The 13,306-nt window shown below is 42.5% G+C and overlaps 1 protein-coding gene across 1 annotated transcript in view; it reads left to right on the top strand.

Annotated features, from left to right (window-relative positions):
• Nucleotides 1-13,306, top strand: part of EIF3A (eukaryotic translation initiation factor 3 subunit A) — a 38,997-nt gene that overhangs the window by 24,368 nt on the left and 1,323 nt on the right. The window contains exons 17-21 of the mRNA XM_047701676.1: nt 796-980; nt 6,097-6,185; nt 6,829-7,490; nt 10,809-11,034; nt 11,731-11,912. Coding sequence (XP_047557632.1) covers nt 796-980; nt 6,097-6,185; nt 6,829-7,490; nt 10,809-11,034; nt 11,731-11,912 — 1,344 coding nt within the window. The remainder of the gene's footprint in view (nt 1-795; nt 981-6,096; nt 6,186-6,828; nt 7,491-10,808; nt 11,035-11,730; nt 11,913-13,306) is intronic.

Here is a 13,306-nt window from a genome sequence, read left to right as displayed (position 1 = left end):
CCCTCTATCTCTGCCTCTCCTCCTGGTTGTGCCCACTCTGTCTCTCTCAAATAAATAGCACCTTTATAAAAAGGAAATTTAAATATAGTAGTCACATTCAGAAACATAGGAACAAGGAACCACGACCATTGGCTTCTTTTTTTAAAAATTTTATTTATTTGTGAGAGTGAGAGAGAGCATGCGCAAGCAGGGGAGCAGCATGCAGAATGGGAAGCAGCTCCCCGCTGAGCATGGGGCCCGATGTAGGACTGGATCCTGGGACCCTGAGCTGATAACCTGAGCTGAAGCAGATGCTCAGCTGACTGACCGCGCAGGAGTCCCAGATCATTGGCTTCTTCACTGCACCTAACTAGAACCTAACTTTTAGTTGTCTGAAGTGTGTTATAGGCGAGGTTGTTATTTCCTCTGCCAACTTACTTCCACATTTTTGGTGTTTCTTAAAAAAAAGTATCACTTTTTAATTTTATCCCTGTATTTTATGTAGTTGTAACATTTATTGAGGAACATGTGGCAGATGAAATCTGTCGAATGATTCTTTATCTGGAAATCCAGATGCTCAGGAGTTGGGGAGGCATTTACCTTGTCATTACAAAACTATTCATGTTGAGTGCATTAATATTTGTTTTACTTGAATATCTTCTGCCCCTTAGCTGGTTATAAACTACTTAAAAATTCTAGAAAGAATTTTCCTTCTATTTTATGCTGCCTGCTGAATACCAACAAAGTAGACCTAGCAAAGAGGGGACAGATGCAGGTAGAGGCACACTTTATAACGCTACCTACCACATCATGCAGAGCGTGAGGAGAGAGAGCGTGCTGAACGGGCCAAACGTGAGGAAGAACTCCGAGAGTATCAGGAGCGGGTCAAGAAATTAGAAGAAGTAGAAAGGAAGAAACGCCAAAGAGAGCTGGAAATTGAAGAAAGGGAACGACGCAGAGAGGAAGAGAGAAGACTTGGTGACGATCCACTTTCTAGAAAGGTGAGTGTAGGGGTTTCTCTGTTTCTGTGTGATGTGTTTGTCATCCAGCTCTCTGGCATGATCCATATACCTCTGCGCGTGTCAGTGTCTGGGCTTGGTCTGTTAAATTGGTTGCATTCATCTCTCTTAAAGTCTGGTATTACTTTGTCTTCCCAGCGATAGGTTCTTAATGGGGGAAAATCAGACTTAACTTACAGCAAAGCTGGGATTTTAGGCTTCAGTTTAGGAATCTTCTCTGTAAGAATGAAGTCTCAGTAAGAATGAAGTCTTCTAAGACGTCAGTATTTGACGAAAGAACACTCTTTAGTTTATGGGAGGACTGTTCTCCCTTCCTTAAAGGGTTACTGTGAATCAGAGATGATGTGAGTTCTCTAACTTCTTAGTGCTCAGAGCGGGCGTGGTGGACCGTTGCGTATCGCAGCGTATTCACCATCTCCTGGCAACTTGTTAGAAAGGCAGAATCTCCGGCCCAGTGCCAAACCCGCATTAGAACCTGCATTTTAACAATATTGTGGGGGCTCCTGGGTGGGTCAGTGGGTTAAGCCTCTGCCTTAGGCTCAGGTCATGGTCTCAGGGTCCTGGGATGGAGCCCCACATCGGGCTCTGCTCAGCGGGGAGCCTGCTTCCCCTCCTCCCTCTCTCTGCCTGCCTCTCTGCCTACTTGTGATCTCTGTTTATCAAATAAACAAAATCTTTAAAAAAAAAAACCCCAATATTCCCAAGTGATTCAAAGGCTGCTCTGAATATTTATTCTTAATATGCACGCATGTCCAAAACTGACCCGTGTTCCCCCTCTATCCTGTGTCTCTGACTCCGGCTCCTGATTGGTGATTCTGTTACCCACTTAATGGTGGAGTTTTTAATCTAGCACTCCCTCTCCTTTCTTTTCCTGCATTACTGCCTTAATTCAGAATTTCCTTCTGCCTGTATTATTTACTAGTCTCCTTACTATTCTCCGTGATTATAAATATTTCCCAGCTTCAGACCTTCCTCTACATTGTGGCCTGCTTGATTTTTTTTTTTCTTCCATAATGCATATTTGATCATTATACCTGCTTTTGGGTTTTACATCTCTCTTTTGATTGGTACTGAGTACTTCTGGCCAGAGTACCTGCCTTAGCAGTCCAGGCCTTTCTAGTTTGCTGCTTTCCATTAGCTTCATCTGCCACCATTTTCCTTGTAGTCACCGTCTCTTCCTATGCTTCCTGTGCTCTATCTCTTCCAAGCCTTAACATGTTTCTGTGACATTATCTGCATGTTCTTTGTTTTCCCGTGGATGTGCCCATGTTCCCCCCCAAAGAAGATACTTTCTAAGTTAAGAGGTGAGTAGCTGGGAGATTTCTTGCCTGCATTTCTCCATTCCTTTATCTCTGCCATACCATTGTCACTTCTCTTTATTGGAGGACCTGCTATTCTTTGATTTCTTTTTAAGATGTTTATGGGTAGATTTTTAGTTTTGTTACTCCTATTGCTCATTTTATTTTTATTTCTTCATTATTAGTGAATATGTACTCTGTGATTGTTTCAAAAAATATATTTAGGGGCACCTGGGTGGCTCAGTGGGTTAAAGCCTCTGCTTTCAGCTCAAGTCATGGTCACAGGGTCCTGGGATCGAGCCCCACATCAGGCTCTCTGCTCAGCGGGGAGCCTGCTTCCCTCTCTCTCTGCCTGCCTCTCTCCCTACTTGTAATCTCTGTCTGTCAAATAAAATCTTAAAAAATGTATGTATGTATGTATGTATTTAGGGATGCCTGGGTGGCTTAGTCGGTTAAGCAGCTGCCTTCGGCTCAGATTATGATTCCAGAGTCCTGGGATTGAGTCCCGCATTGGGCTCCTTGGTCAGTGGGTAGCCTGCTTCTCTCTCTGCCTCTGCCTGCCACTCTGCCTGCTTATGCTCTCTCTCTCTCTCTGACAAATAAATAAATAAAATCTTTTAAAAATACATATATATTTATTTGAGAGAGAGGGTGTGCACCTTCACCTGTGGTGGAAGGGGTAGAAGGGAAGGGAGAGGGACAGGCAGACTCCCTGCTGAGCCCCATGTGGCTTGATTTAACCCTGGGATCATAACCTGAGTTGAAACCAAGCATAGATGCTTAACCGACTGAGCCACCCAAGCATCCCTGGTCTGTATAATTTCTAATTTTTTGGAATTCAGTACATTTTCCCCTTGTGTACTAAAACATGTTGTTATGTGTATTCTTTTTCTTTTGGGCACGAATTTCTGTGGGTATGTATGGAATCAGAAGTGTTGGGTTATTTTAATTTGCTACATTCTGTTAATTTATGGGTACTTCATCTTCTGAAGAAAGGGAGGTAACTTGGGGCACCTGGGTGGTTCATTAAGTGTCTGCCTTTGGCTCAGGTCATGATCTCAGGGTCCTGGGATCAAGCCCTTCGTCAGACTCTGCACAGCTGGGAGTCTTTTTCTCTTTCTCTACCTCTCCCTCTCTGTTCCTCCTCTCTCTCTCAAATAAAATGTAAAAAAAAAAAAAAAAGAGGTAGCAAACTTTCTGTGATTAGGGGTTTCTGTGTTTCTTTTTTTATTTAGTTTTTGCATATCCATTCTTTTGTTCATTTTTGGCATTTAATTTCTGTTTTGTGCCTCCCTCTCCCTCCTTTCCCTTTCAGTGGGAGAATCTTTAGATTTATCCATTCATATTTAGCATGATAGTGACTGTATTTGGTTTTATTCTTAACATTTAGTTTGGAGCTTTTTATTTACTTCTATGTTCTTGCTTCCGCTTCCTTTAAGCCAAATTTTAAGAACTTTTCTCAGTTCACTTTTGTTTTTTGTATTCTTTTAGTGATTACCATCCACTCCCCCCCACCCCTAAAATTTATCTAAACTTAACAGACTGTGTATTGATTTGAAGACCTTCTTCTCTGAACAAAAACTTCTGAGCTTGTCTTTACTTGGGTTTCATTGCAGTAAGTGCACTCGTACAGCTGTCTTGGCAAACACTGTTTAGTTTCAGATACGTTTATACTGTATCACCTCTTCTCCTTTGCAGATACATTTTGTTGGTTTTGTATATCCTTTCAGGTTTTTTTTTCCAGGCTGTCTTTGTATATGTTTCAAAAGAGCACCCCTCGCCCCCCATTTGAAAAATTGTGCAGTGATTCGTCCCTGCAAAATCCTCCCTCAGAAGTTTCAAGACAGTACTTACTGTCCTAGTACACAGGGGATGGGGGGAGATCTGATAAAAGTCTTGGTCTTGTTACCTCTGTAGATAGTCTGTTTTATTCCTTGGGAACTTTCAGAATTTTCTGTATCCTTGGAGTAAAGGGCAGTGTAGAGATTCTCCTGAGACTCTGTCTAATCACCTAAGTGTATATATATTCTGTATTATTAATCCTTTTTGGCACTTGTGCCTTTTTAGTCAGAGGATGTAATTTATTTTTCTTAGAGAAGATTAAATTTCCTTAGCTGATGGAAGTTGTCTATATTTGCCTTTCAAAGTCCTATTCTTTCTGTTATAATGTTTCATTTTTTTTTCATCTCTTTGTCCTTTTGTAACTGGTTCTCTGAGATTCTTGTTCAGTTTATATGTTTATTAGCAGGGCCTGTTCTGTTTGATCTATCAGCTGAGTTAAAAATTTTTGGCAATCATGTTACTTTTTAGAATTCGTTTTCTTTCTTTCTTTATTTTTTAAAGATTTTATTTATTTATTTGACAGAGAGAGAGAGAGAGATCACAAGTAGGCAGAGAGGCAGGCAGAGAGAGGAGGAAGCAGGCTCACTGCTGAGCAGAGAGCCCGATGCGGGGCTTGATCCCAGGACCCTGAGATCATGATCTGAGCCGAAGGCAGAGGCTTAACCCAGAGCCACCCAGGTGCCCCGTTTTCTTTGTTTAATGGCTATCATAGCCATCCCTAAAAATCTCTTTTGAGGGGCTAGTTGTAGGAAAACCTCTAATAACCCGAATTCTTTGTTGAGTGTGATTTGTAGAGTGAATGTGAAGGGTAGGATAAACTTGGTCTTCTGGATATGTACAGTCCACCTCCATTGTGGTGACTAAGTTCCATTGGCATTTGTGGTTTTTATCCCCGGTGTCCATTCAGGAAAGTCTCTTAGAACAATATCCACCACAAGAGTTGAGAGTCACTTACAATGGCAGATGACTTAACCATTTGGCTCTTTTCCTTCACTGCAGCTTATACTAGTTGTTGTTGAGGGTTTTGTTTCCAGAACAATTCAAAATTTAAATGAAGATCCTCTTAATCATCTGCTTGGGATTGTTAACTTTGTCAGATTTTTATCTTTCTCTTCCCACCCCCACCCTAGGTCTTGTTTCAGTTTTCCAGAGTGTGGTTTTTTTTTTTTTTTTTTTTTTTTTTTATTTTATTTTTTATTTATTTGACAGAGATCACAAGTAGGCAGAGAGGCAGGCAGAGAGAGAGAGGAGAAAGCAGGTTCCCTGCTGAGCAGAGAGCCCAATGTGGGGCTCGATCCCAGGACCCTGGGATCATGACCTGAGCTGAAGGCAGAGGCTTTAACCGGCTGAGCCACCTAGGTGCCCCTCCAGAGTTTTCTTAATTGCTAGTTGTGGCCTCAAGTTATGTTTGTTGGAGCAATCAAGCTGTGTCAGAGGTGTTGGTGATTAACATTGTGTGCGTTGGTCTCTGCAAAGACTGTACCACATTTGTATTTCTGCTTGAAGGGTATTTATCTCCTCTTTCCATAATTTTTAATGACAGCATAGTATTTCCAAGAGGGAGGTAACTGTTAATTGAACCACTTCCCCATTTGACGTTTAATTTGTTCAACCTCTGTTTAGTAGGAACTGCGATGTACGTTTAGGGCACTGAGCTTTTTTCACATAATCTCAAAAGGAAAATTTGAGGTCAGAGGAGATCTGTAGATATTTTAGTAATTCCAGAGGGTGGGTGGGGGTCAGATTACTTTCAGGTGGTATTTTATTGATTTATAAAGTCACTCAGAATAAGTGAGAATGCCAGTTTCACTGTACTGTCACTCTGACTTAAGATTAAAAAAGAAACAACTTTAAAACTTGTTTATATTTAAGGGCTTAAGATCGATGTAAGTGGTAATACCAGTAGTTGTAATAAGTGTTGCCATTGTAGTGCCTCACGTTAACTTTGGTGAATGTAGGACTCTCGTTGGGGAGATAGAGATTCAGAAGGCACATGGAGGAAAGGACCTGAAGTAGATTCCGAGTGGAGAAGAGGCCCACCAGAGAAGTAAGTAGAATCGAGGAAAATAGTATTAATTAGTCATAGGTCCTATATAATACCTTATCACAGTTTTTAAGTTTGGTTTATTTTGTGAAGTTGGGGAAAGGAGAATCGTGAAGAACTGTGTGCATGTCTGTTACTGAAATATTTTTCATAGTTTACTTCAACAATGCTGTAATTACCGACTTCAAAATATTTTGACAAATATATGCTTCAGATTTTTTTGTTCCCTGAGTGCTGTAGAGATTACAGTAAGAATGAACAGTTCTAGAGGTTTTTTTTCTTTTTCTTTAAATTTCTTAAGTAGATTAAACCGTCCTTTAAAAATGACTGCTCATGATAAACAAGACTGCTGGTCATAAGTCTTACACAGAAATTAAATTTTGAAAGGCCATAGTAATAGATTATAAATGGGATACTTCTTATAAAGTACAGTTAGATAACTTTTTAAGGCAGTTGTCTGCTTGATTTGTTGATGTGTAAGATTTTATATTGTGTTATATTTTATCAGGAGCACATACTCTTTGAGGAGTAGGAATAATGAATTTAGGCTGAAATGGTTTTTTAAAGGGAGAGAAATAATTCCCCCCCAAATCATCTGCTTTTAAGAAAATGGACTCTTAAAGATGTTTGCCTTGTTGCTCTGTAGGGAGTGGAGACGTGGAGAGGGGCGGGATGAGGAAAGGCCTCATAGAAGAGAGGAAGATCGACCAAGGCGTTTGGGAGATGAGGAAGAGAGAGAGTCTTCTGTTAGACCAGATGATGATCGCGTTCCCCGGCGTGGCATGGATGATGACAGAGGTCCTAGACGTGGTCTTGATGAAGACCGGTTCTCTCGCCGTGGGGCAGATGACGACCGGCCTTCCTGGCGTAATGCAGATGACGACAGGCCTCCCAGACGAATGGGTGATGAAGATCGGGGGAGCTGGCGTCATGCAGATGATGATAGACCACCTAGACGGGGACTGGATGAGGACAGAGGAAGCTGGCGAACAGCTGATGAGGACAGAGGACCAAGACGTGGGATGGATGAGGACCGGGGGCCACGACGAGGAGGTGCAGATGATGAGCGGTCTTCCTGGCGTAATGCTGATGACGACCGGGGTCCCAGGCGGGGCATGGATGATGACCGGGGTCCCAGGCGTGGGCTAGATGATGACCGAGGACCTTGGAGGAGTGCTGATGATGACAGAATTTCTAGGCGTGGTGCAGATGATGACCGGGGGCCTTGGAGAAACATGGATGATGATCGGATTCCCAGAAGGGGTGATGACTCAAGACCTGGTCCCTGGAGACCATTTGTCAAGCCAGGTAAAATTTTGGTATTCCGTAAACTTGCTTACATGCTCCATAGAATCTGATGTGTTTTACAAATAGAGAGTGAAATCTTACGTGAGTTAATCACTGTTCCGTAGTTGATACCAAGTTATTTCAAATAGGGGTCCTCTCAAATGACTGGTTACATTTAGATATCTAAATAAAAAGTTATTTTTTAGCTAAAAATGTGAAATTTTAATTATGTCTGACAGCAATCAGGCTGTATTATTATTAGTTTCCAGATGGATGGGTCTTTTATCTTTCCTTAGTTATCTGTGCAGTGATTTTTATGTTCAGAGTTTGACTTCCATGTCCCACACACCAAGAGAAGTTAAAGAATTTTACTCCTTTTTCTCCTTTAGTGATATGCACTTTGTTTTTTTTCTGCCTGTTGACTCCTTTGGGGGCTCTTGTTCCCATGCCTACCCCTGAAGTATTGGTGTTCTTCTGGTTCTGTCCTAGACTAGCATTCTCACATAAATGAAAAAATTACTTACTAAATATTTGTCTTGCACTCCTCTGTCAACCATGGGGTTATTCTTTTTTTTTTTTTCTTTTTTCTTTTTTAAAGATTATTTATTTGAGAGAGAGCATGAGAGGGGAGAAAGTGAGAGGGAGAAGCAGACTCCCCTTAGAGCTGGGAGTCTGATGTGGGACTCGATCCCGGGACACCAGCATCATGACCTGAGCTGAAGGCAGTTGCTTAACAAACAGAGCCACCCAGGTGCCCACCCATGGGGTTATTCTTACGGGAAGAGCGCAGTTTCTTTCTTTCTCAGTCTTGGGCCTGCTCATCTTTTCATATTTTACTGATTTCTAGTACCATCTTCTCCACGTGCCTTCTTTGCTTGCCTTCAGACCCGTGATTCCAGCTGCATGTTGCATATAGGACATTTCTACGTAGAAGTGTCTGTGACATGTCACATTCAACCTTTTGAAACGGTTCTCACCCACACCTATCTCTTAAGGGCCACCACCGTCCATCTGATTGTATAAGTTAGGGGTCTGGGAGTTCCCCTTTGCCTTCTTACGTCGTTTTATGTTAAATATTTCATTTAGTTCAGTTCTACCTTTTTTTGTTTTTTTTAAAGATTTTATTTATTTATTTGACAGAGATCACGTAGATGGAGAGGCAGGCAGAGAGAGAGAGAGGGAAGCAGGATCCCTGCCGAGCAGAGAGCCTGATGCGGGACTCGATCCCAGGACCCTGAGATCATGACCTGAGCTGAAGGCAGCGGCTTAACCCACTGAGCCACCCAGGCGCCCCAGTTCTACCTTTTTAATGTTCTTCAGATCTGCCCACTTCTCTTTTCCCCTTGCACGTACTTAGGTCTATGCTGCCATCATTCCTTCCTCGAACTCTTGCTGCTACTGGTCCCCACAGGCTCCCCACTCCCAGGTCTAGTCTTGGCACAGTAGCCAGAGTAATCCATTCTGCACGAAGATTTCAACAAGTAGCCTCTTTCCCTTGCCCTTTGTGTTTCTGTCTCATATTTCTGTCTTTTCTGGTCTCCGTTGATTCCACTGTCTGGCTGTGTGACTTTCCTGTTCTTGTGTGAAGTGGGGAGAACAGTGTCATAGATTCTTATTAAGTCCCGATAAATGTTTTATATGAAGTTGATATGAATACTGAACCATTACTGTTCTCATAAGGTCTCTGGTCACAAAATTTCTGTCAACCAATGAACGTGACCTTTTGTGCGTTTCTGTTTTAAAGATAACCTTATTTAATACACGTTGTCGGTTCATTAACATTGAACTCATGGCTAGTAGCGCTGTAGCTTCTGAATGGAGCTTCTCTAACACGAGTATTCTTCCTGTAAGGCACATCCACTGCCTTCTTGTGCTTGGGACACTAGACAAGCAGCATTTGAGCACAGTGCCTAAGGGCCCTTTGGAACAGTGAAATCCCCAACAATGCAAGAAAATGTGAAAACCTGTCACTAAACAGGCCACCAGAAGGGTACTTGGTTTAAAGTATGAGAGCTGCAGCACGCAGCAGAGCGTAACCTTGTTCAGCCTCGACTGTGAGTGTGCTCTGCAGGCGGCTCAGGGACCTGATGGCTCTGCATGAGTTGGGGGTGGGTGCAGAGTGCCTGGGTGTCTGTGGATGATTTGCAAACACGTTTCAGCAAGTAGGTGAATTAGCAGGTATGGGATCTGTGTAGCTCAAAACTGTGGCTAGGATTAAATGAGTTCATACACATATGTTTAGAGTAGTGCTGTGGCACATGGTAATACAAATATAGCGACACTAATTAACCTTGCAACAGATTTTCATTTATATTTGCTCCCTTTGGCCTTTTTGTGCATATATATGAAGTTCCTTGATTTGGGCATCCCATGTCTAAGTGGGATAAGTCTAAGGACTTATCTTTGTCCCATAATTGCATGGATGGTAAGTGATGGAGAGCAAGAATAGAAAAGGAAGTTATTGGTAATATGTAATTTTGATAATATGTCATTTTGAAAATGTAGGATGTGAATGAACTTATAAATGGGGCTCTCGGAGATCTAGCTCTTACCCCTGACTCTTTAGGTTTTTTGTTTAAAATGAGTTGTCTGTTTACTATCTGTTTACTAACAGATTTTTACATCTGAAATCTCAGCACATGGAACACTCAACCCAGACTATGTAAATGTCTCCTGTCTTACACGGTCCTCCCTTTATGTTAGAGAAACAGTGGTAGGTAGTCATAAATAGGAGCCGGTGATTCTGAAAAGTAAGATAAATAGCTTTAGTTTTTTCTCTCTCTCTCTCTTTTTTTAGAGTTTACTTATTTGTCAGAGAACAGAGGCACAGAGAGCTGCAGGCAGAACAGGCAGAGCAGGCAGAGGGAGACGCAGGCTCCCTGCTGAGCAAGGAGTGGGATGGGGGACTTGATCCCAGGACCCTGGGATCATTACCTGAGCCAAAGGCAGGCACTTAACCTGCCGAGCCACCCAGGCGTCCCAGCTTTAGTTTTCTTTTTCCTCTTTTTTTTTGTTTCTTGTTTTTCGTTTTTAAAGATTTTATTAGTTTATTTGACAGAGATCCCAAGTAGGCAGAGAGGCAGGCAGAGACCGGGGTGGGTGGGGGGGACAGGCGCCCTGCTGAGCAGAGAGCCTGACACGGGGCTCCATCCCAGGACCCTGGGATCATGACCTGAGCCAAAGACACTGGCTTTAACCCACTGAACCACCCAGGCGTTTGGAGTGTCTTAAATTAGCACCTGCAGTGGTGGTATTAATGTCAGCATTCACATATCTATTTATTGTTACTGAGTTTCTTAAGTATAAAAATGTTTTTCCTTTTTTAAAAAATAAAAACAGGTGGATGGAGAGAGAAAGAAAAAGCCAGAGAAGAGAGTTGGGGTCCACCTCGAGAATCGAGACCATCAGAAGAACGTGAATGGGATAGGGAAAAGGAGAGAGAGAGAGAAAACCAGGATCGTGACGAAAACGACAAGGACCCAGAGAAAGAAAGAGACCGAGAGAGAGAGCGAGAGCGGGACAGAGAGCGAGATGGGGATCGAGAGGACCGCTTCAGACGACCTAGGTTTGCTTTGGAACTCTTTGTGGAATTACAGTTAGGAGTCTCTTTAATTCTCTGGGAAACCATGTAGTCTTGAGAAATGGTGTGCCTGTGCCTCAATTGAACGTTCCTCTCTTAACAAAGTTGAGAAGGTGAGGCTGACAATGGGTGGCTGTCTGCAGGTGGGTAGGACTCTAGTTCTACAGGTATCTTTGCGAGTCCATTGCCTTTCCCCTGTGGTTTAGTTACTCAGTTTTAGAGCCCTTAAATTATTCAAAGCTCCTTGACTTTAATTGGCGGTAACAGTTCTGACTTGCTCCTTCTGACCTGAGTGGCTTTGTGCTGATGGCTCTGGACCAGCACTCTTCAGTGCCGTTTTCTGTGAGGATGAAAGCACACTGTCTGCAAGGCACAGTGTGGTAGCCAGCAAGCACATTCGGTGTTGAACATTTGGAGTGTGGTTAGTGCTACTGACAGGACATCTTGATTCTGATTCAGTTAATTCTATTTAAGTGGCTGCATACAAGTAGTGGCTGCCGTGCTGTTCAGCACAGGTCCAGATGTTCTCACTCGGCCTTTACAAGTGAGGCACCAGATTGAGATCAATTTAGAAATTCAAAGGTTATCCCGGTTACATTTGTAAATTCTCTGAGCACCAACTTGGATGTGCTGTCTGGAGTCTGACGACAGAACTTAACATGTCATTTTGAATGGTTCCAGGGATGAAGGAGGCTGGAGAAGAGGACCAGCGGAAGAGTCTTCGAGCTGGAGAGATTCAAATCGCCGTGAAGATAGGGATCGGGACGACCGTCGTCGGGAGAGAGATGATCGCCGTGATCTAAGGGAAAGGCGAGATGATCGAGACAGAAGAGGACCTCCTCTCCGATCCGAGCGTGAAGAAGGTATGGATGTTGGGCTCGTTGCTGACTATTGGAAAACCATGATCTCAGGAAATTGGTGGTTTTACTACCTCATCTGTTCTTACAAACATCAAAAATAAGATAGTGAATATTCAGTTTAGATTTCACAGTTCTCTGGGAGCATGGGTGGCTCAGTCAGTTAAGTGTCTCACTCTTCATTTTGGCTCAGGTCATGATCTTGGGGTTGTGACATGGAGCCTCACATGGGGCTCCATGCCCAGCAGTGAGTCTGCTTGAGATTCTCTCGCACCCACTTCCCCCTCACCCCAGCTCGCTTCCTCTCTCCCTCTCAGATAATAAATAAATTTAAAAAAAAAATTCACAGTTCTCATAAATTTCGTAGTCCCCCTGTAAAGTAGCTCATACCTAAATTGAAAGTAGAGTAGTAGGCTAATTGGAGGGTAAGCGGTATATATTGCTTTAGAAGTTTATGTAACTAGGAAACAGTTTGTCAGTTGTTTAAAAGTAAGATCTTGGTAGATAAGCATAAAGTGTAAAACTTTCTTACTCTGAAATTGTGATAGTCGAAACTTGAGTTAAAAAAAAAAAAGTTTTAAAGTTGAAAATGGCCACTGCACTTAACTAAGTAGTTACCTCACAAACTTTTTTCATTTGTACAGGGGGATTACAAGGGTTTTTCTTACACCTGTAAAGTACGCTAATGGCCATTTTGGTATTATGATTTCTTCAACAAGAGCCAAAAGGTTTTTTTTATTTTAAAGTTTTCATTCAGATTTTTTGTTACCTTATCTTAAATTATTGTGACAATTAGAACACCTCCCAGGCCAGTGGTTTCTTCTTGTTGGCAAATTTGAGTTATCTCTCTCTCTCTCTCTCTTTTTTTTAAAGATTTTATTTATTTATTTGACAGAGAGAGATTACAAGCAGGTGGTGCGAGGGGTGGGGGAAGCAGGCTCCCCGCCAAGCAGAGAGCCCAACGCGGGGCTCGATCCCAGGACCCTGAGATCATGACCTAAGCCAAAGGCAGAGGCTTTAACCCACTGAGCCACCCAGGTGCCCCTGAGTTATATCTCTTAAATCTGTATGTTATTTTGAAGGATTTGCCAAAAATTGTATCAAAATGATTAAAATATATTTAGGTTTTATTGTTTTTTTTTTTTTTTTTTTTTTAAAGATTTTATTTATTTATTTGACAGACAGAGATCACAAGTAGACAGAGAGGCAGGCAGAGAGAGAGAGGGAAGCAGGCTCCCTGCCGAGCAGAGAGCCCAATGTGGGACTCGATCCCAGGACCCTGAGATCATGACCTGAGCCGAAGGCAGCAGCTTAACCCACTGAGCCACCCAGGCGCCCCTGTTTTTTTTTTTTAAATGGGGATTCTGTATCGTTATTTCTACAGTACAGGATTTCTGAGT

This window comes from Lutra lutra, chromosome 14, assembly GCF_902655055.1.
Source record: "Lutra lutra chromosome 14, mLutLut1.2, whole genome shotgun sequence".
Taxonomy (NCBI): domain Eukaryota; kingdom Metazoa; phylum Chordata; class Mammalia; order Carnivora; family Mustelidae; genus Lutra; species Lutra lutra.
The sequence above is the reverse complement of the archived record's forward strand: the minus strand, read 5'-3'. Positions and strand labels throughout refer to the sequence as shown.